Source organism: Ruditapes philippinarum, unplaced genomic scaffold (assembly GCF_026571515.1).
Source record: "Ruditapes philippinarum isolate M1 unplaced genomic scaffold, ASM2657151v2 ctg512_1_1_1_1, whole genome shotgun sequence".
Lineage (NCBI taxonomy): Eukaryota > Metazoa > Mollusca > Bivalvia > Venerida > Veneridae > Ruditapes > Ruditapes philippinarum.
Window position 1 is genome coordinate 158749 of NW_026851568.1, and position 23604 is coordinate 182352.

General features: G+C 34.0%; 1 protein-coding gene across 1 annotated transcript; it reads left to right on the plus strand.

Annotated features, from left to right (window-relative positions):
- The first annotated feature begins 843 nt into the window (after positions 1–843).
- Positions 844–20785, plus strand: LOC132747254 (sorting and assembly machinery component 50 homolog). The gene is made up of 14 exons (XM_060736616.1): positions 844–958; positions 1970–2011; positions 2944–3045; positions 3440–3527; positions 4268–4374; positions 6659–6792; positions 7397–7484; positions 9675–9803; positions 10356–10427; positions 10884–10967; positions 11940–12081; positions 14601–14756; positions 16381–16522; positions 20652–20785. The coding sequence occupies exons 1-14, from the start codon at positions 935–937 to the stop codon at positions 20695–20697; spliced, it is 1356 nt and encodes a 451-aa protein (XP_060592599.1). The 5' UTR covers positions 844–934; the 3' UTR covers positions 20698–20785.
- Positions 20786–23604: the final 2819 nt, after the last annotated feature.

Sequence of the window (23604 nt, forward strand, 5' to 3'; positions counted from 1 at the left end):
AATATTAAGAAATTCCGAAAATGTGTCATATAATTATGAAATAAAATTCATTGACATTCAATCATAAATTACTTTAATATTTCTCCCAATTTGCTAATTTGTTATATTTTTTTATATATTAAGTATAAATCCAATTACACGTCATTTTACTAAACTTCATCAATGCCCAAAATCATCACCAATTAGTCTACACTATATATCTATATCGTCCGCTTTTTTCCTCTTTGTCTATATTGTCAGCGTTTTCCCTATATGTTTATATTGTCCGCTTAAGGCGTCCGCGTTTTAGACAGGCCCCACATAAAGTGTGTATTGCTCTACTGAATACCTCTCAGACACCGAATGGTAATACTGTATTATCATCTGGCAGAAATGTGATAAAATTCAGTCTTAACATTTTCTGTCGTTACTGTATAAAGACGGTAAAAATAAGCCTACTGTAGTTTGACAGAATTATGAGAATATAGGAAATGGGAATAAACAGCTAGATTTAGTTCAAACCATGAATTTATATTAGGCTAAATCAAAATAAAATGTTAATATCTATAAATAATATACCAAATACGTGCATAATGTACCTATTTTTTCTATAAAATTTTTTAAAAAATCATGTAGATTTAAAACATAAAGTAAAACTGATAAGAGGTCGAATCGGCAATGGGACGAATCGTTATCTATGATATCCCCATTTAATGTGCTGTTTCGTGTTGTAAATCATAATAGCCTGCAGATGTATACTTGGTTAGATTTTTAAGTAGATATTTTACACAATTATTAACCAAACGTAGCTCTTAGTTATATAAAAACGCTTTAATTTTTAACCATTTCTCCTCCTTGGTCTTGCGCTGATTTCCAGCAAGTTTGAGTAATCTCCCTTTGCCACCCGGTGTATACACTAACGAAGTAATTTATCAAATATTTCACGTGCAACACGATGATGCGAAAAGTCTACGCAGAGGTAATGGTTCATAAACAATTTTGTATTTGGTCGTTAGTTTGTAAAACTTATTACTTGTTTTTAATGTATAGAAATGATGTTGTTCGTAACCTTGTAAGTTGAGTAGTGTCCGGATAAGCAACACTTCCGGATGTTTTGGTATTTTACCAATTGTTATAGAGCTAGATCTGATTCTCAAAACATGTTTGAACAAAGAAGATCTATTGTCTGATTAAAGACAATCTGTTTTGGATTTATTGTTCTTATGTTATTATACAGAGATCAAGTTGAGTCTTTATCAATTCTATTAATAATGACTGAGTGAATGTGATAGGTGGAAGATTTTAAGAGAATTTTAGATTTAACGATTTAATGTTTGCTGTTGATTGATAGCTCAGAGCAGGGTTGTCATCAGCCAATTATTGCATGTGGCATTCTTTCAGACATTGAGAAATTATTGCATCATTCAATAATCTCTCCAACATCCCTTAATTAATTATAAAGAAATACTCAATATCAGCATTAAATTAAAATACTTTAATGTCTTTCCAAGCATGTTGCATACTTTCTCATCATACTTGTCAGTCAGTGTCAGTAGCATCAGAGGCTTAAAACCAATGAACTGGCATGATAGCGAAGTAACGATGTAACCATTGTCTTGGCATGAATAACCCTGCCTTGATTTTGCATCTATATCATGTACCTTTGATGTCATTTAGGACACAAGGAATTGGAAAAAAGAAAATATTTTATTTACTGTAGCTCATATTGCTAACATATTCTCCCAATCCCTATAAGCTGTCAATATTTCAGGCTGAACCAATTGCCAGGTAAATATTTTTGCAACATGCCTTCACAAATTCCTGGCTAGAACCCTGATGCATGTAACATGGAAAGATATTCTGTAAAATAATTAAACTGTTGTAGATCCTGATGTTAACTGAGTGAAAATTGTCATCATTGTTAGTTATATTTACTGAATTTCTCATGTTTTCTATGACAATTTCTAAATTATGGTACTGAATATTTCAGGAGCAGCCACGGAAACAGACAATTAATCTACGTGAAACTCCAGTAAGTAACTGTTATAAATGTTTATTTTTATTCTGCAGATTGAACATTTGTGATGTTTCTGTTATCAATATACATGTACATGTACACTGCTGCTGCTGCAATAAATGGAATTTTTAACCCCCTGTCAAGGAAATGGCATTGTCCATCTGAATTTGGTAGGAATGTTTATAGGAATAGAGAGCTGAGGATCACCAAGTTTCATAAAAATCTATTTAGGGTTTCTTTTGTTATGGCCTTTTATTACAAACATACTTAAAAAGCAAAGTTCCCATATTTAGCCATATACACGTGGTTGTTTACATTGAAATAAACATCAGCAAGAATCATCAATGTATTTGATGCTGAGAAAAGATGTTCATCAAATATTATCAAAATCTTAACATGTACATTTTAGTTGTATTTCTTTATTACTATAAAAAAGCCATTTCTTTTAGAAAAATTATCATTTTCCTGCCTTTTCCCAGTGTCACCACACATGACCACAGGTCAGATTACCAGACTCATTCCAAATGGCAAATATACAAAATGTACTTATTTTTTCCCAATCCTTTAAAAAAAATCCCAATCGAACTGAAATTCTCGATTTGAAAACTGATAAATTTGCTGGAGTTCATTTCAGTATGGTATCAGACAGATGTTTCAACACATTTCATTGTCAAATTTTAATTTATCCTTTTATGCTTTGAATGATATTTACATTTGTTTGAATAAACAATTTTGCACAATTTAAAATCTTTATGCCAAAAGAGCAATACTGCATGAAGGAGGTTTCAAATGGTAGATATATTTAGATATTTTGACTTTGACTATTGTCAAATTTCTTTAGGTGAGTGGAGCATAAGTTTTAAATCATATTACATTCAGCTTCACTCCAGTTTTGAAAGTGTACCTTTGAGTTAAGGCATTTATTTTACGACCATGTCATATTACAGGCTAAGGTAGAAAGAGTGATAATTGATGGAGTGGGACGTACAAAAGATGATATTGTTACTAAACAAGTGGAGCAAGTTTTTGAGGCTGAAAATTTTGAAGATGTAAGTACATGTATAATTATTTGATGTTCTAGATTTGTTCCATATTTGATGGAAGCTATAACCTTAAAGAAATACTTTTGAAACTGTGCATGGCACCGACCAGTCTTGAGCACTTAGTGTGAAATTTCTTGTTCTTATAGAAGGAAACAATTGCTTGCTCTTAACGGGATTTGAAACCATGCTGCCAGCAATTGTTAGGTTTATAGTCTGACACATTAACCACATGGCCATGCTGTAACTTTGTGTTTTAAGGATAAGCATAGAATGAAATAGAACAGATTAATTATAACATTACAGACAGAAGTGATCATACTTTATGATATCGGAAATATCTGATAAAATGAAACATTATACTGTGATATATGTTGACATAGATTCATTTACATTTGTACAGATGATTCAAAGATGTCAGGATGCCAAAAATAACATGAAGAAACTGGGAATCTTCAAGACTGTTAGGATTGAAATTGATACATATAAAGGCATGTATACTACATATAATATAATCATAACTGTCAGATAACTGATTATATCACACTTAACGGTGAGGAAAATAAAAGTTTCATGGATTATAATTTTGGAAAATCTGTGGCTGAGCAGTTAAGATTCATATCTCATAATCACTTTTACCTCTCCACTCTGTGTTCTAATCTTATTTGGAATATTGGTTTCACACTTGTGAGAAAGTTGTCCTGCTAATTTATTGAAGATGGGTTGTTCTACTTGGGTGCCTGTTTAATACTGCATTGGTACATGAAAGGGCACAGATGTTTCGATTGCATTCTTCAATCAATAAAGATGGAAAGTAACCATTTGCAGTGTTGTGTAACAAAATGAAATGATTGTAAATTGTGATTTGAAACAAATTTGCTATTTTTCATCAATAAATACAGATTATGAAAAAAAGAATTCAAAGAAATAGCTTAAGCAATAAAGTTTCAGTGGAGCAGGTTCACAGAATAAGTTTAAAATATATACAAATGTATACAATTTAAATCCTTGACCTGCAAACTGTGTGTAATAGATCTGCAAGGCTTTGTGTTTAGAACAGTTGATTGAATTTTAAGGGATTTCTTTAAAAAAAAATGAAAATTAAGCTGCCGATGAAATAGAGAATGGTAAAACTGCTTGGATGTACAGGCTGGGCTGGCTCTGTAGTGGTGCCACAGGCTTATCATTCAGTTCCATCAGAGTAGGTATAAATACTTTAAATTGTTTTCAGGTGCGAAAGCTAGTTCCCATGGTTACCAGGTCAAGTATCATGTTCAAGAAATGAGATTTATGACTGGTGGTGCACACACACAGATCGGCACCAATGATGGCAACCTGGTAAGCAGTTCTGTAAGATTTTAGTCTATTAATGCATCAGTCAGTTATAACCACATCCCTCCCACTCTCAGCTCAGTGTGGTGTATAACGAGGAATGGCTTTAAACCTTTTGTCACTGCCCTGTAAGTTAATTGAGCCGCGTCACGACAAAACCAACAGAATGGGTTTGCGATCAGCATGGATCCAGACCAGCCTGCGCCTCCGCACAGTCTGATCAGGATCCATGCTGTTCGCTTACAGACCCTATAACAAGTAAAGAAACTGATAGCGAACAGCATGGATCCTGATCAGACTGCGCGGAAGCGCAGGCTGGTCTGGATCCATGCTGGTCGCAAAACCATTATGTTGGTTTTGTCGTGACATGGCTCAATTGATGTCGTTATGCTTTGATGTCACAGTAATAGAGGAAGTTTCCAAATCATAGTGTGCGTGTATTTGGCAAGGTTTTGCTATATGAATGTCACCACAGGTTTGAGCCTTAAATTGTTCAGATGTCCAAACATCTTAAAATTAATCTTCTCTATTCACTATGGAGAGGATGGCCAGGATTATACTTGACTGATACATTACACTTATCTTAAGTATTGAATGTAAAAATATGTTACAATAATCTCTTACTCTTCATTATATAGAAGAATCATGATTATGTGGTCTGCCTTGCAATTAAATTGTTATTGATTTAAAACAAAGTAAATTGGTGATATTATTTAGAAAATGATGCATTTAATAGTGATTTTGAGACTTTTGAACTTTGTATTCAAAGATGTAAATAGTTTTATAGTTTTTGTAATTTTTAATAGACTTTTGAAAAAAGTTATGGAATTTACCACACCCTCATTTTATCAGACATGTTTGATTTGTTAACAACATATGACATGTCAGATTCTATATATATCAAGTGTTAAATTATAAAGAGGAGGAATGTTGTGATCTAGTATTTTACTTATTCCATATGGTACGAACAGTCTTCTATAAAAAGGAACAATATTGCAGTATTGATAAGATGATTATTTCAGTGAATGCAGGATGTTTTCCAGGATTTTGAGAACATGACCCCTACCAATGGAATTGGGAATTTCATCAATGATTTCTTAAAAATTGGGGAAAAATGCCTCACTTAAATTTTGCAGTGATAAAATGAATGCAAAGAGTAATTGTCTAGGATGGCATCTGTAAACATTTAAACACCATAACAGTGAAGAAGCCCTTATTTTCAAAGATTTTAGAATTTGTTATTCAATATTTTTATTTTGTAACTTCCGATCAGGAAGTTTTTCCAGTGGATTGGGAAAATAATATACTATTTTCAATTGGGAATATGACCAATTATCTGCTATAAAATAAGCCATTTAACTCAGACTTATGGCCCTTGATTAGTTATGTAGTATGCATATAGAGTAAAAATCGTTTCCGGAGTAGTTCTCTGCAACTACTGGCTGGAATTCAACGAAACTTTATGGGAATCATCAATATCAAGAGGAGATGCGCATATCGTCGGCTTGTTCCGGTCAGACACTTTAACTCAGAGTTATGGCCCTTGATTAGTTATGCAATATGCATTTGGAGTAAAAATCGTTTCCGGAGTAGTTCTCTGCAACTTCTGGCTGGAATTCAACGAAACTTTATGGGAATCTTCAATCATCAATATCAAGAGGAGATGCGCATATCGTCGGCTTGTTCCGGTCAGACCCTTTAACTCAGAGTTATGGCCCTTGATTAGTTATGTAGTATGCATATAGAGTAAAAATTGTTTCCGCACTACTTCTCTGCAACTACTGGCTGGAATTCAACAAAACTTTATGGGAACCTTCAATACCAAGATGAGATGCGCATATCGTCTGCTTGTTCCGGTCAGACACTTTAACTCAGAGTTATGGCCCTTGATTAGTTATGCAGTATCTATATAGAAAAATATTTGTTTCCCCGCTACTTCTCTGCTACTATGGCTGGAATTCAATGAAACTTTATGGGATACTAAGAGGAGATGTGCATATAGTCGCCTTGTTCCAGTCAGATACTTATAACTCAGATTTATGGCCCTTGATTAGTTATGAAGTATGCATACATCTCATTGGCATTTCCAGATTTTACTATTTAACACAAAGTTATGGCTCTGTTATTGCCCTGAATATTTATCAAGTTCAAAGAATATTACTGTTTTTGCCATGATTAATATATAAATAAAGCCTTATGTCTTCAGCTGTTGTGTTAATAATAACCAGTACTCGGCGGGGGATATAAATTCAACGAATTTGCTTGTTTATACAACTGCATTTATTTTCAGTTGTTTAATTTGAGAATCCCAAACTTGTTTGGCAGAGCTGAGAAGGTTATTGCAGAATACACATATGGTACGAAACATTCCCGAGGCCTTGGTCTTCATCTTACAAGACCTGTCAACGGGAATACAGAGGTCTTGTAAGTAAATGCTGATTAAAGGGCCTACATTCCATATTGATTCATCGTAATGACTTTATTTTGTTTGCATCATTAAATATAAGTTTGTTGTCATTATTTGGTATAAATATAAATTTGTTTAATTGTTTAATGTAATATATATGTCTGAAATGCCTGTCTGTTATTTGAAGTCCATATTTGGCTGAATTATTGAGGTTTATTAGTTGAAGCCTACATTTTGCTGAATCTTTGAAGTTTGTTAGTTGAAGTGCATATTTGACTGAATTATTCAGGTTTATTAGTTGAAGCCTATATTTGGATGAATTATTGATTATTGTTAGTTTAAGCCTACATTTGGCTGAATCTTTGAAGTTTGTTAGTTAAAGTCAATATTTGGCTGAATTATTGAGCTTTATTAGTTAAAGCCAATATTTTGCTGAAGTGGTGATGTTTACCAGTTGAAGCCCATATTTGGCTAAATTATTGGTGTTTCTTAGTTGAAGCTCATATTTTTCTGAGTTATTGATGCTTGTTATTTGAAGCCTATATTTGACAGAAGTTTTGATGTTTGAAACATTGAGGACCATCATGCCTGCTAGTATTTCACACAATATATTGTTTACAGATTTGGTGCAACAGGCTATCAAGGTCACAGTGAATATCCCTGGAGTGGTTACAAGGAAACTGATAGAGGAGTGGGAGTAGACCTTTCTGTATGTTCTTATTGGACAATCTCTTAATCTATATAAGATAATACATATCTTAGAATAAAAGCAACAAGGATGATGACAATGCTTTTTGGTCTATGTATGCAACCAATAGCTGATAGAAAGTGACCATATAAAGTTTACAGTGTCAGTGTTAAAACTTTAACCCTTAAACTGCCTAATTTCTGAAAAAGACTATTATCAATTTAGTGAAGATGAAAAATTTAAGTGTCTCAGCCAAAAGTATAGAACCTGGTGTGGCTCTATTACTACCAAGACTATAATAATTTTCAGTTCAAATAGGGTTTGATTTTATCTCGACAAATGACTCATGAAGTAGATTGCTGATACTTGATACTTAAGAGTCATTAGAAATAACCTTTGAAATGATTTTTGCTAAGATTTGTACTTCAGGATGAGACATTATTGTTGTTACCTTAGGAGATTTCACATTATGATTATACAGTCGAGACTGCCTTAGCGACCCCCTGGTTTAAACGACTCCCTGTCTTATCCGACCTTGTTTCAGTACTCCCAACGTATTTTCCTATATAAATGGTCTGAATTAAACGACTCCCTGTCATATGTGACAAGCGACCTTAATTGTCTGGTCCCAATGCAATGTTTTGTCTGATTTAAACGACTTTCACACCTTTTTATTATCCGTTAATCAGAAAAAGAATACCTATTTTAACACCCAGAGGGCCAAAATAATTAAGTCCAATTATAATCCAGCACTGTAGCAAACAAAGTCTACACACCTCTATCTCAATTACACAATTAGCGTGTATATACCGGTAGATACATGCAGGTACCAAGTGACGTAGCGTCTGTTCATGGAAAGCATGATGTAATCGATGTGTGTGTAATGTACAAAATGGCCTGAGTACTTGTGTTAGATTTTTTTTTAATTATAGAGTGCCCACGGAAGATTTTTTAGGCAGCATTTTTTTAGTTTACCTTTCTATGGCTGCATAATTAATACGGAAAAAATATTGATACCGAACCAGAAAAAGCTTTGGATATGGACAATTGTTTAAAGATCCTGTAACACAATTTTTTCATGGTTTTATTTCATAAATATGATGCTCAAATTAAGATTTGTCAATATTGTAAGTTCAAATAAGCATTATTTATAAAGATACCACCCAATTTAACATTTCATGTAAATAAAGGCCATTAAAGGGAGGTAATTAGAACTTTATTTTCTATAAATTCTAAGTCAAATTTTCCAATAAGAAATCAATGCATGTAATTTATTCATTAAATATAATGTGAACAAATATTTGCAGTACACATTTTACATATTCTTTGATGTTTGAAAATTGTTTTATTTGCATAATTATATCCATATATATTTTTTGGCAAGATACGTAAAAACAGTAACAATATCAATCACAAAACATACAGGGTCTGTCAGTCACATTGGTATATAGACAGATAGATGATATTTAAATTTAATTTTCCTTGAGACTGTATTTAGAGACTCCCTGTCATATGCGACCTTTTTCTGAAGATCCCTTGGAAAGTCACATATGACAGTCTCGACTGTAGTTGTGATAATTAGTTTATATGTTGAATTAATAAAAGAGCTTCTTTTGAACAATTGTAAATAGAATATGCATTTAAAATTACATCATTGACATCAGTTATACACATTTAAAACATTTTTTATTTTCTATGTTACTATTATTGCAACTTAAAGGGACTCCACTGAGGTTTTTTTGACGTGAATGGACCAAAAATATGTTTTCAGAATTTTTATATCGTATGTATGTCTAGACAAATAACTTGTGTACAAAATTTCAGATCATTCGCTCACTCTGTTTCCCAGAAAAAAATCAATTTAATTGTGCAAATTGGCTAAATAAATGAAAACCGTTTAAACGTTTTTCACTCAAATCCGCAAAAAATCACATACAAATCGATTATCAATTTAATACAGTGTATATTTAATATATCATCTATTGCTTGGTTTCAAATTTAAATGTACCAGTTGATTTAAGAAAGAATTTCAAAATTTATTATTTAAGGCTATTGGTCCTTAGTGGAGTTCCTTTAAATGTATATATTTACATGTAATATATTAATAAAATTGAATTTTCCATAGTTAAGTGCCTTATTTATCATAGTTTCATTATTGCACAAATTTTAAGATTATCATGCTTGATAAAGAGAAATATTCTTATTTTACAGTTTCCATCTTTGATTGGTAAGCACAATATTAAATGGGAAGGTGTTTGGAGAGATTTACGGTGCATGTCTAATTCTACATCCTTCGCGGTTAGAGAACAAGCTGGACATAGTATGAAGTCAAGTGTAAAAGTAAGAGGGTTTTTATACACAGTTACTGTGACAACTTCTATAAAGCAAGTACATTAAGAAAGATGTTGCCATGTAAACAGGGATGGTTTAAGTATTAATAAAATTCTTGCAGAAGATTGGAGTGCTGACTTTTTCCTGAGAATCTGACTTTTCCCTGAGAATGCACAGAGAACTGTGCAGTCTTTATATTTTTGCTTCAAAATCTTTTTGGTCTCTAACTTAAAGTTTGGTTTTTGTAATAAAAGAATGTAGTAATACATGAACGTGAAAAAAAATTTAAATTAAGTTGCCATCATGTTGAATGGGGGCTTAAGTTTAAAGGGCCATTATTGATAATTTTTAAGAATTGTGCTTGATTTAAAGTACTTTGTAACTGTTAAGTATGGTTGCATTTTTTGAAATTTACTTGTGTTTTGCAAATTTGAATAATTTCTCAAAGTTTTTCTTTCAAATCCATTATTCTTCATAATGTGATTGTCATTCTTAGTTGATTTTATATGTATATAAAAAAAAGAAGAAAAATTATGAATGGACAAGTATTTTCTGTTTCAGCATACATTTATGAGAGACAGTAGGGATGACCCTATATTACCTAATGAAGGATCTTTGCTGAAACTTACACAGGTGAAATAACTTTTCATATCTTATGCAAATTAAGAAATTATTGGTAGAATAGTAGGAGTACTTGGATAAGAAGATTTTATCCCAAAGAAAAAAATGTTAAGTTTTTGTGGATCAGAATTTATTGGACTTTTTCATTCATAATGTTGGAGTATTCAAATGGCTAAAATTCAATTAAATGAAAATAAATCATCCATTCTTCCGGTCCTTTGAAAATAAAATAAATTCTGAAAATTTTAGAAATTTCAGAACTTCTAAATTGCACAGGTCCAAAAAATAGGTAGTTTATTTGGTGTAAGAGTAATTTTTTAACCCAGACTAAATAATTTTTAAAAAGAGGTTTCTTTGAACAATTGTACTTGACAAGTGTATTAAGTGAAAAAGTTGTTTGAGAATTGATTATACAGTTAACTGATGTTTAGTCATTTTCATTAAAAATTTGTACAAATACATTTTCAGGAATATGCTGGTGTGGGAGGGAATGCTAGATTTTTCAAACATGACATAGAAGTTCAAGCTAACAAGGAACTAGTGCTAAATTCTGTAAGTTATCTAGCTTCAATTAAAGCATGTGACTTTTTGTACACAGGTATTTCCTAGCACTGGGGTAAACAGTAGATAATCCTATCTAATATGCAGCAGTATGTGTTTAGTGTATGCTTAATTAGGGTCCATCTGCCGGTGAAGGGCACAAAAAGCAGCTTTCCCTGTTGAGTACGGACTCTGGACATGCCACCAGTTCTGCCCTAAAGGTTTGATTTTGAAGCACAAAGTGGTTACCTCCATGCAATTTCCACAGAGTATTTAAGCCAAAGATATGAATTTTGAGCCAAAAGTAGGTCACCGTATGGCGGCCAATGAGAACCTAAATGTACGGTAACCGGAGACATTATGATATGCAGCAGCAAATATCAGTGCTATTATATACTTTTTTCCAGATAGAAATTAGCGAGAGATCCTTACCTGTCCTATACATAAACTTGTTTTCATAATATAAAAAATATAGACTGAAAGTTTTCCGCTTGTTGATATTGTTAAATTATTTGTGAAATTTTCCTGTGTAATCATTTTCTATATATATGTGTATATAAAATAGGCAAGAAAGAAACTGAAAATGCTAACAATACTAACATAAATAAAGGTAAAACCTAATAACAGGCATATCTGGTGATGGGCAAGTGTACTACTATTAAAATAAGATAAGAATTAAATTAGATAAATACATATGTCCAGTGATCAGATTATATTGGCAATGTTAAAATGTTGGATTGTAATCCAGGCTTTCACGGCGTAAATTTGTGAGATTTTTTTCTGATGCATATTGCATATTTCTGATATAGATAAAAAAGATATATAGTTACCGTAGTGCAATAAGATAATAAGTTCTTCTAAATTCAATAGGAGTTAATCAGTTTTGCTCTAAGGTGTTGATATCTGTGGAATGGAAATGAATGATCAATGTATAGAAAGGAATTAATGGTATGTTTTTGATATATGTAATTATTTTTATTTCAGGTTTTCCAACTGTCATTAGCAGGTGGTGTGATGAGACCTCTAGAACCAAACAAAGATATTATGATAATTGATAAATTCTTTCTAGGTGGTCCCCTGACTTTACGAGGGTTTAATATAAAAGGTGTTGGACCCCACAGTGATGGTAGGATTATATATAGCATATCATGTGACTTATGTATTCTATTTTACTATATTGGTATCACACAAACATGTATATGCATTGATTAAAAATCGAGCTCATGTTACATAAAACAGTTATAAACTGATGTTAGGGTTTATATTGTTGCCTTAGTGTAATAACGGAAGAAGTCCTAAATTTAATAGCAATTAATCAGTTATTGCACTAAGGTGATGAATTATAGTTTTTCAGGCTTGAGAAAAGTTATATGGACCCAGGAAAAAATCCAAATTTGATAAACTTATTATACCCCCGCACAACAAAGTTGTAAGGGGGGTATACTGGAATCAGCTTGTCCGTCCGGCCGTCGGTCCGTCGGTTTTTTCTTGTCCGCCCAATAACTTAAGATTCCTTTGACCCTTAGTCTTCATATTTGGCTTGGAGGTTAGTCATGATTAGTAGATGACCCTATTGATTTTGAGGTCACTAGGTCAAAGGTCAAGGTCACAGGGGCCTTGACTTCAAAAAGCTTGTCCGCCCAATAACTTAAGATTCCTTTGACCTACAGTCTTCATATTTGGCATGGATGTTAGTCATGATTAGTAGATGACCCCTATTGATTTTGAGGTCACCAGGTCAAAGGTCAAGGTCACAGGGACTTTGACTTCAAAAAGTTTATCTGCCCAATAACTTAAGATTCCTTTGACCTACAGTCGTCATATTTGGCATGGAGGTTAGTCATGATTAGTAGATGACCCCTATTGATTTTGAGGTCACCAGGTCAAAGGTCAAGGTCACAGGGGCCTTGACTTCAAAAAGCTTGTCCGCCCAATAACTTAAGATTCCTTTGACCCACAGTCTTCATATTTGGCATGGAGATTAATCATGATTAGTAGATGACCCCTATTGATTTTGAGGTCACCAGGTCAAAGGTCAAGGTCACAGGGGCCTTGACTTAAAAAAGGTTGTCTGCCCAATAACTTAAGATTTCTTTGACCCACAGTCTTCATATTTGGCATGGAGGCTAGTCATGATAAGTAGATGACCCCTATTGATTTTGAGGTCAAAGGTCAAGGTCACAGGGGCCTTGACTTCAAAAAGCTTGTCCGCCCAATAACTTAAGATTCCTTTGACCCATAGTCTTCATATTTGGCATTGAGGTTAGTCATGATTAGTAGATGACCCCTATTGACTTTGAGGTCACCAGGTCAAAAGTCAAGATCACAGGGGCCTTGACTTCAAAAAGCTTGTCCGCCCTCTAACTTAAGATTCCTTTGACCCACAGTCTTCATATTTGGCATGGAGACTAGTCATGATTAGAAGATGACCCCTATTGTTTTTGAGGTCACCAGGTCAAAGGTCAAGGTCACAGGGGCCTTGACTTCAAAAAGCTTGTCCGCCCAATAACTTAAGATTCCTTTGACCCACAGTCTTCATATTTGGAATGGAGGTTAGTCATGATTAGTAGATGACCCCTATTGATTTTGAGGTCACCAGGTCAAAGGTCAAGGTCACAGGGATTTGACTTCAAAAAGTTTATCTGCCCAATAACTTCAGATTCCTTTGACCCACAGTCTTTATATTTGGCATGGATGTTGATCATGATTAGTAGATGACCCCTTTTGATTTTGAGGTCACTGGATCAAAGGTCAAGGTCATAGGGACTTTGACTTCAAAAAGTTTGTCCACCCATTAACTTAAGATTCCTTTGACCCACAGTCTTCATATTTGGCATGGATGTTGATCATGACTATAAGGTGACCCCTATTGATTTTGAGGTCACTGGGTCAAAGGTCAAGGTCACAGGGACCTTGACAAAAAAAAGAAGCTTTTCTTCTCAATTGCTAAAGAATGTCCTGTCCGCAATGTATTGATTTTGACATTTTCACATTTGAAGCATGTAGAATACATAACTTAGCAATGCACTGGCTTAGTAACCTCAGATTTGGCAGGGAGGTTGTCCTTGAGCTCTAAATGGCCACTGTTGATTCTGACAAAGTGGTATGCGGGGGTATTCACGCCATGATAGTGGCAGTTCTAGTTAGGTCAGAAAAATGTTAGTGTATAATCGATAAATTGTATACCACTGTCTATAATAGAGTTTATCATTTGAAAGAATATCATGGCATTATAAAACTATAAAGTCTACACATCTTTTCACAAACTTATGATATCAACACTTATCAGCCAATTAGAACAGCTCTTTTATGAATGGGATATGATATTATCAAAATTTTGGTCTGTGATATAATGAATGCTAAATTTGACAAAAATAGATAACAGGTGATAGTAGAATTTTGTTGAAATAGCAGGGCGGGCAAAATTAATTGTCTGTGCTGCCCAGGTTGTCCCACAGCCTGTAGGGACAAGTGAAAATTTTCAAGAATTAAATATGTAAATATCATACGGACCATTTAAAAAATGCTTCACATAAAAAACGGACAAGTAAGTCAAAATCAGATTTTGCCGGCCCTGAATAGTATTTTTATTATCATTTTTTTTCTGTGCCATTTTATTTAGTGTGTCAAAATTTGTTATTTCAGGGAATGCACTAGGAGGTGATATGTACTGCATGGGAGCTTTACATTTATACACACCATTACCATTTCGACCTGGTATAGGAGGGTTTGGAGACTTATTCAGGTCACATTTCTTTATAAATGCTGGAAACTGTGGAAACTTTCAGTCTTTTAGTTTCGGTATGTTAACCTTGTTAATAGTTGAATTAATAATGGAATCATTTTGACCTAGTAATACTATGAGATTGGGCAGAATTAAAGAGATCATTTAGTGTTTTAAGCCAAAAATACAAGCAAGAATACCTCTTATTAAAGTAGGCTTCCTATCAAAATCTCCAAAACTACTTCTGTAAGAACTTTGGTTTCCTGAAAGTTGTGTTGGAACATATAAAGTGAGAACCTATAAATTTCTATTAATTATCACATAAATCGCGGGCAGGAGTGTAATAAAGCCATTTAATAAAAACGATATTACACTAGTGTAATAACACTTTGATGTGACGTCATTTGTGCTACATTTAAACATAGCGTTAAAGCGCGCTACTGGTAGCGTTACACTATGGGCGCGTCATTGAAAAATTACTCATTTTAACAGTTTACTGTTCTTATTTTATATATGTAATAAACAGAATATTATATTCATGTAGATTCAATACTAAATTTATTGAACTCGTTGAATAAAACAATATTATGCTCGCCAGAGGCTCGCATAATATGATTTTATTCAACTCGTTCAATAAATTTAGTACTTATTTAAATTTAGAATTTATATATGTAATAAACAGAATATTATATTCATGTAGATTCAATACTAAATTTATTGAACTCGTTGAATAAAACAATATTATGCTCGCCAGAGGCTCGCATAATATGATTTTATTCAACTCGTTCAATAAATTTAGTATTTAAGTACACTCATTCAATATCCTCTATTTATTCAATTATTTGCTAGAGATATATTGATATTTTTCCAATGTGGGTTCTTTTCTATGTAAAATTTCTTCAATATTTTATGTGGTGGAAATCGTAAGTTAATAGTTTTAAACAAACATGATGTGCAATATTTTATTGTGTACAAAATATGTCACATTAATCTAGAGGTATATTTTAATTACTTTGTAAACTTGAAAGAAAGCTGTCTTGTGTTACTATAAAAGTGACTTAATTTTTCATATGCAATATCATATTTCCCTAACCATGAAATGTATTCACTTGAAGTAATCAGTCACGATCCAAGACTAATAACACAGTGATTTTCTCGAAAGTATTTCAATTATTCCCCACTGCGAATTTAGAAAATTTGAATTATTTCCCTTTGATAGCATAGAAAATTTGAATTATTTCCCTTTGATAGCATAGAAAATTTGAATTATTTCCCTTTGTGAGGTTAGAGAATTCCTTTTGTTTTCTTGGCTTTTGTTTTCCTAGACCAGTATAATTATGAGCACACTGACAGCTTGGCAGCTCTTGTTTCATTTAATAATGTTAATGTATTGACGATCATATGGTGAAGTATTAAAAGATTAATGAGCTGCGCCATGACAAAACGAACATAATGCATTTGCGACCAGCATAGATCCAGACCAGCCTTCACATCTAGGCAGTCTGATCAGGATCCATGCTGTTCACTTATAAATGCTATTACAAGTAGAGAAACTGATAGTGAACAACATGGATCCTGTTCAGACTGGGTGGATGCACAGGCTGATCTGGATCCATGCTGGTCCCAAGTGAATTATGTTCGTTTTGTCATGGCGCGGCCCAATTATGTCATTTTACTTTTGTTGTCTTTTCTTTTTGGTAGATCAATTAACCAGAGAAAACATGGATGTATTTAGAAATTCATTAAGACTAGCTTATGGGGCTGGTATTGTGTTAAGACTCGGAGGTGTGGCGAGGCTGGAACTAAATTATGTTGTGCCGATATGGATAAGACAAGGGGATAGGTATATTCCTTTATTATACATTATTGAATGAAATATTCTATATTTATTTATCTAATGTATTGTAATTCTACAAGACAAGGAAAAATATATTAGTCTATTTTCATTCTAACATGCTTATAAAAAGGGAAGTTAACAAAGATGTATTGAACTACATTGAGCGTAGAAGTAATATTCCTGACATCATTTGGTTTATTGACGTCATATGACATGTAAGCCTTCGTTTTTTAATGCTTTGCATATAATCAGATTATATGCACTTGATTGCCCTGTCTGTTTGAAAGGGGAATAGTGTGAAGCGTGTTAGAGTACTGATTTGTTATCTTTCTTATAAATGAAAATTTATCATTTACTTTTTATGCTCCCCGAAAAATTTCGGGGAAGCTTATAGTCGTCGGGTTGTCCGTCCGTCCGTCAGTCCGTTCGTACGTACGTACGTCCCGAATTCGTGTCTTTGTTATTATATACTGGGATCAGCTTGTCCGTCCGTCGGTTTTTTCTTGTCCGCCCAATAACTTAAGATTCCTTTGACCCTTAGTCTTCATATTTGGCATGGAGGTTAGTCATGATTAGTAGATGACCCCTATAGATTTTGAGGTCACTAGGTCAAAGGTCAAGGTCACAGGGGCCTTGACTTCAAAAAGCTTGTCCACCCAATAACTTAAGATTCCTTTGACCCATAGTCTTCATATTTGGCATGGAGGTTAGTCATGATTAGTAGATGACCGCTATTGATTTTGAGGTCACCAGGTCAAAGGTCAAGGTCACAGGGGCCTTGACTTCAAAAAGCTTGTCCACCCAATAACTTAAGATTCCTTTGACCCTTAGTCTTCATATTTGGCATGGAGGTTAGTCATGATTAGTAGATGACCCCTATAGATTTTGAGGTCACTAGGTCAAAGGTCAAGGTCACAGGGGCCTTGACTTCAAAAAGCTTGTCCACCCAATAACTTAAGATTCCTTTGACCCATAGTCTTCATATTTGGCATGGAGGTTAGTCATGATTAGTAGATGACCGCTATTGATTTTGAGGTCACCAGGTCAAAGGTCAAGGTCACAGGGGCCTTGACTTCAAAAAGCTTGTCCGCCCAATAACTTAAGATTCCTTTGACCCATAGTCTTCATATGTGGCATGGAGGTTAGTCATGATTAGTAGATGACCCCTATTGACTTTGAGGTCATTGGGTCAAAGGTCAAGGTCACAGGGGCCTTGACTTCAAAAAGCTTGTCCGCCCAATAACTTAAGATTCCTTTGACCTACAGTCTTCATATTTGGCATGGAGGTTAGTCCTGATTAGTAATTGACCCCTATTGACTTTGAGGTCACCAGGTCATAGGTCAAGGTCAAAGGGGCCATGACTTCTAAAAGCTTGTCCGCCCAATAACTTAAGATTCTTTGACCCTTAGTCTTCATATTTGGCATGGAGGTTAGTCATGATTAGTAGATGACCCCTATTGACTTTGAGGTCACCAGGTCAAAGGTCAAGGTCACAGGGGCCTTGACTTCAAAAAGCTTTTCCGCCCTATAACTTAAGATTCCTTTGACCCACAGTCTTCATATTTGGCATGGAGGTTAGTCATGATTAGTAGATGACCCCTTTTGATTTTGAGGTCACCAGGTCAAAGGTCACAGGGACTTTGACTTCAAAAAGTTTGTCTGCCCAATAACTTAAGATTCCTTTGACCCACAGTCTTCATATTTGGCATGGATGTTGATCATGATTAGTAGATGACCCCTTTTGATTTTGAGGTCACTGGATCAAAGGTCAAGGTCACAGGGACTTTGACTTCAAAAAGTTTGTCTGCCCAATAACTTTAGATTCCTTTGACCCACAGTCTTCATATTTGGCATGGATGTTGATCATGACTATAGGTGACCCCTATTGATTTTGAGGTCACTGGGTCAGAGGTCAAGGTTACAGGGACTTTAAAAAGTTTGTCTGCCCAATAACTTTAGATTCCTTTGACCCACAGTCTTCATATTTGGCATGGATGTTGATCATGATTAGTAGATGACCCCTTTTGATTTTGAGGTCACTGGATCAAAGGTCAAGGTCATAGGGACTTTGACTTCAAAAAGTTTGTCCACCCATTAACTTAAGATTCCTTTGACCCACAGATTTCATATTTGGCATGGATGTTGATCATGACTATAAGGTGACCCCTATTGATTTTGAGGTCATTGGGTCAAAAGTCAAGGTCACAGGGACCTTGACAAAAAAAAAGCTTTTCTTCTCAATTGCTTAAGAATGTCCTGTCCGCAATGTATTGATTTTGACATTTTCACATTTGAAGCATGTAGAATACATAACTTAGCAATGCACTGGCTTAGTAACCTCAGATTTGGCAGGGAGGTTGTCCTTGAGCTCTAAATGGCCACTGTTGATTCTGACAAAGTGGTATGCGGGGGTATTCACGCCATGATAGTGGCAGTTCTAGTTTGAAGTCAGATTTTAAAATTATTTCACAGAAATGATCACCATATTGAGACGACGTGTCACGCGCAACATTTGGGTCGCTACCTTGAAGGTCAAGGTCACAGCATGACCTTGCAGCAAAATCGTGTCCGGTCCATAACTTCATTATTTGAAGTCGGATTTTAAAAATATTTCACAGAAATGATCACAATATTGAGACGACGTGTCAAGCGCAACATTTGGGTCGCTACCTTGAAGGTCAAGGTCACAGCATGACCTTGCAGCAAAATCGTGTCCTGTCCATAACTTTGTTATTTGAAGTCAGATTTAAAAAATATTCCACAGAAATGATCACCATATTGAGACGATGTGTCACGCGCAACATGTGGGTCGCTTCCTTGAAGGTCAAGGTCACAGCATGACCTTGCAGCAAAATCGTGTCCGGCCCATAACTTCGCTATTTGAAGTTGGATTTAAAAAGTATTTCACAGAAATGATCATCATATTAAGAAGACGTGTCATGCACAACATTTAAGTCGCTACCTTGAAGGTCAAGGTCACAGCATGACCTTGCAGCAAAATCGTGTCCGGCCCATAACTTCCTTATTTATAGTCAGATTTTTAAACTATTTCACAGAAATGATCACCATATTAAAATGGCGTGTCATGCAAAACATATGGCTCGCTACCTTGAAGCAAAATTGTGTCCGGCACATAACTTCATTATTTGAAGTCGGATTTTACAACTATTTCACAGAAATGATCACCACAATGAGACATTGTGTCGCGCGCAACATTTGGGTCACTACCTTGAAGGTCAAGGTAACGGTATGACCTTGCAGCAAAATCGTGTCCGGCCCATAACTTTGTTACTGGAAGTCGGATTTAACAACTATTTCACAGAGATGATCACCATATTGAATTGACGTGTCGCATGCAACATTTGGGTCACTACCTTGAAGGTCAAGGTCACAGCATGACCTTGCAGCAAAATAATGTCAGGCGCATAACTTCGTAATTTGAAGTCGGATTTTACAACTATTTCACAAATATGATCACCATATTGAGACAATGTGTCGTGCACAAAATTTGGGTCGTTTTTACACTTTGAACTTTGTCTGTGACATAACTCTGACACAACAAGAGGTATACCTTCCTGTGTCCAAAACCTATTCGGGGAGCATCACCCGATTCAACTGGCTCTTGTTTCTTACAGGACTTAGTCCATGTTTTGCACATATATAATTTGAAACCATTGTCTTAAATACATGTATATGTTTGATTTATATATCTGTTTGAAAATTGTAATTCTGTAGATATATATCCTGAATTATTATTTTTTAATGAATTTGAAATATGTGGTTGTCTGGTGTTTATTGTCACTGATTTAGGAATGTTTGCCTCCTCACTGCTGCAGTTTTAAATCTTATACATGGTTGGTGGTTATACCTGGGTGCATGCTTGAGTCTGAAAAAGCACATGAAAGGCCATATGTCTTACACCCCACACTGACCAATCTCCACCATTTAAGCTTTAAAGTTGCTGTCAGACTTCACAGTGTTGGTGTGGATATAAAACCCATATATGTGATGATTACTGTGATGTTTTGTTGGGTTTTTCTTCCATTTCATTGACTATTTGACTTGAAACATTTATTATTAAATGTCCTATAATAAGTATATATGTTTAAAAATAATGTCTTTTTCTACTTTCAGTGCAAATCAGGGTCTTCAGCTAGGAGTTGGGTTGACATTTTTGTGATATGTTACTTACATTTAACATTTATTAAAAAAAAAAGTGTTGTGTAGCAAATCAGTGCTTTACTGAAAACTGTGATTTGTGAAAATGATAACAGAAAAAAAATGGAGTAACCCAGTCAACTCCTTTGAAGACAAGACTTGATAAGTATCAGCTGAAAAATCATGATTTAAAACTGTCTTTATAAAACTTGTTTGGATTGGTCAATATTTCCAGTGTGATTATATAAGTGTCCAATCAAATTGCCGAGTTTCTGACAGCTTTCATTATATCAGTGACTGATTCTATATTTTGTTTTAATAAGGTAGAAAATCAAATTAAAAAAATCAATGTTAAAACTTGCCATTTGCCAACTTCAACACTTAGCATGATATAATGTACATGTATGTACCAATAATAGGATTGAATTTTAGATTTGTTTTAAATAGACAAATCTACCAGTACCTGATATTATTAAAACATTGATTTATACTAAAATTCATGACCTACATGTTCACCATTGTATACACACTAAATGGTTGTCAGTGCTATGTATCAAGTATTTACATCGACAAATATATTTCTTCATATCATTTTCTTGTTTGGAAATAGTCCACTTTATTTATATAAAACCAATGCTTATTTTTTTTATATAAAACCAATGCTTATTTTTTTTTTCATGATTTTTATGATTTAAACTTCTAACCATGTGTTCTTGATCTGTTTTTATATCATATTTACATGTATGGTGTGTCAGTATTCATGCCCCACCCCCACTTGGGGTGGGGGTGTTTCAAAATTACTGACACAAAAATATTTAAGTAGCAAGGTATAAAGTCTGTATTCAAAACATTTATGGAAGTTCTTTATTTTATTTCTTTTCATAATAAAGAATCTCCTTAAATGATACCTTATATTTTATTTCCCAAAGTTGTTCTGATGAAGTTTTCAGTTTTTCATCTCATTTATACCAGAGACTTATAAAGTTATAATACAGACAAATAAAATATGTTCTATCCATATAGCTCAGTGTTTATGCATACCAATTTGTTATTTTTTGCTGATACTTTATACAATTATGATTAAATTCTTTTGATATTTTTGTATAGTAATCATGAGAAAAAATTTGCCTTTCCCACCAGTATAAATTCAGGCCAGTCCTGTGCAAGACACTTGACTGTTGGCTGACTGGTTGTTTGTACTTTTATACTGAAATACCTAAAATAATAGACTATTCCTTATAGAAAACAGGACAAGTGCATCATACAATTTAAGGATTGTTAGGGTTACAATACGTCCGGAGTTCCTTCCCCTTATACTTCTTTATAGTAAATGTAGGCAGGGAACCAGGTTAGGGTTACGGTATGTATTATGTGATAGAGATACATGTATAATCTAGTATTTCACAAATGTGATTTGAAAACATGTTATTTTGGTAACCTTTGATCTGCAATACATTTGTTAGTGGTTTATGTAATAAAAAATGTACACAATGTACAAAATTGAATAAATGAACTATTATAACTTTTTGTTTGTATTTTCCTAATCCAGATTTACATGTTAAAATATAGAGGATATTGAATGAATGAGTGTAAGTTTAATACTGAATTTATTGGACGAGTTGAATAAAATTATGAGAGCCTCTCGCGAGCAGAATATTGTTTTATTCAAGGAGTTCAATGAATTCAGTAATGAAGTTGCACAACTTTCATATTTTATTTTTTACATATCAAAAACAAAGACCATTTTAAGTTAAAAAGAACAATTTTTCATTGACGAGTCTAAAGTATAACGCTAACATTTAGCGCATCTTTACGATGTGTTTAAATGACGTCATGCACGGCCGTGCAATACCATTTTTACGGAGTCGCAAAAGCGCCACGGTATGTGATAAAACATTTTTCTCTAACCCTTAATCTGCTAGAAATGGAAAGTGATTAGCACTTGTCACTAGTATTGGGCCATTGAGTCACCATTTTGTCCCCAAAATAGATAATAGGCATTTCCAAGACAATGGAAACATGACCTGCCCATTAAAAAAATCTAACGATTTATGGTTAATATGCACATCCTCATATTGTTAGTTTTAAACTATAAATACAGTATATTATAAGAAATTACAACCAGTATTAAAATCATAGTTACACATATTCATGATTTAGAATATGATATATATAGCTTTTGCTTCCATTAACAAATTGTATGTATTTTTGATTAAGTCTATTTACATCTGATTAATAGATCGTAAAATTTCAGGATTAAGTAAAGGATCTATATAAATATATTAGTGTACATTCTCCCATTTACTGATTACTTGGATTTATGACTAAGTGTATTATCAATATTGTATCCATTTATAAATTTTTAGCTCACCTGACCTTGATCACCTTGCTGACCTTGATCTTAACACTCCAGTTGCTACTGATTTGATCCAAATATCCTTGAAATTGGTCTGAAAGTTTGTTTTGATGACTTCTAGGTCAAGTTAGAATATGTGTCACCTGGGGTCAAAACCTAGGTCACACTGCCAAAAAATGAAAAAACCTTGTTAACACTCTAGTGGTCACATTTTAATTCAATTGTCATCAGACTTGGTCAGGATGCTTGTCTAGACAAGGGTAATCTTGGATGAAAAACTAGGTCACAGGAGCTAAAAATAGAAAAAATTTGTTATAATTAGTGGCTACTGTTTTGATCCAAATATCCTGGAAGTTGGTTTTAAAGTTTGTTTTAATGATTTCTATGTCAAGTTCGAATATTGGTCACCCGGGGTCAAAAACTAGGTCACACCACCCAAATATGGAAAAACTTTGTTAACACTCTAGTGGTGACATTTTGACCAAATCATCATCAAACTTTGTCAGGATGCTTGTCTAGGTAATTGCTCGGATGACTTCAAATGGGTCAGGTGAGCGATCTAGACCCATCTTG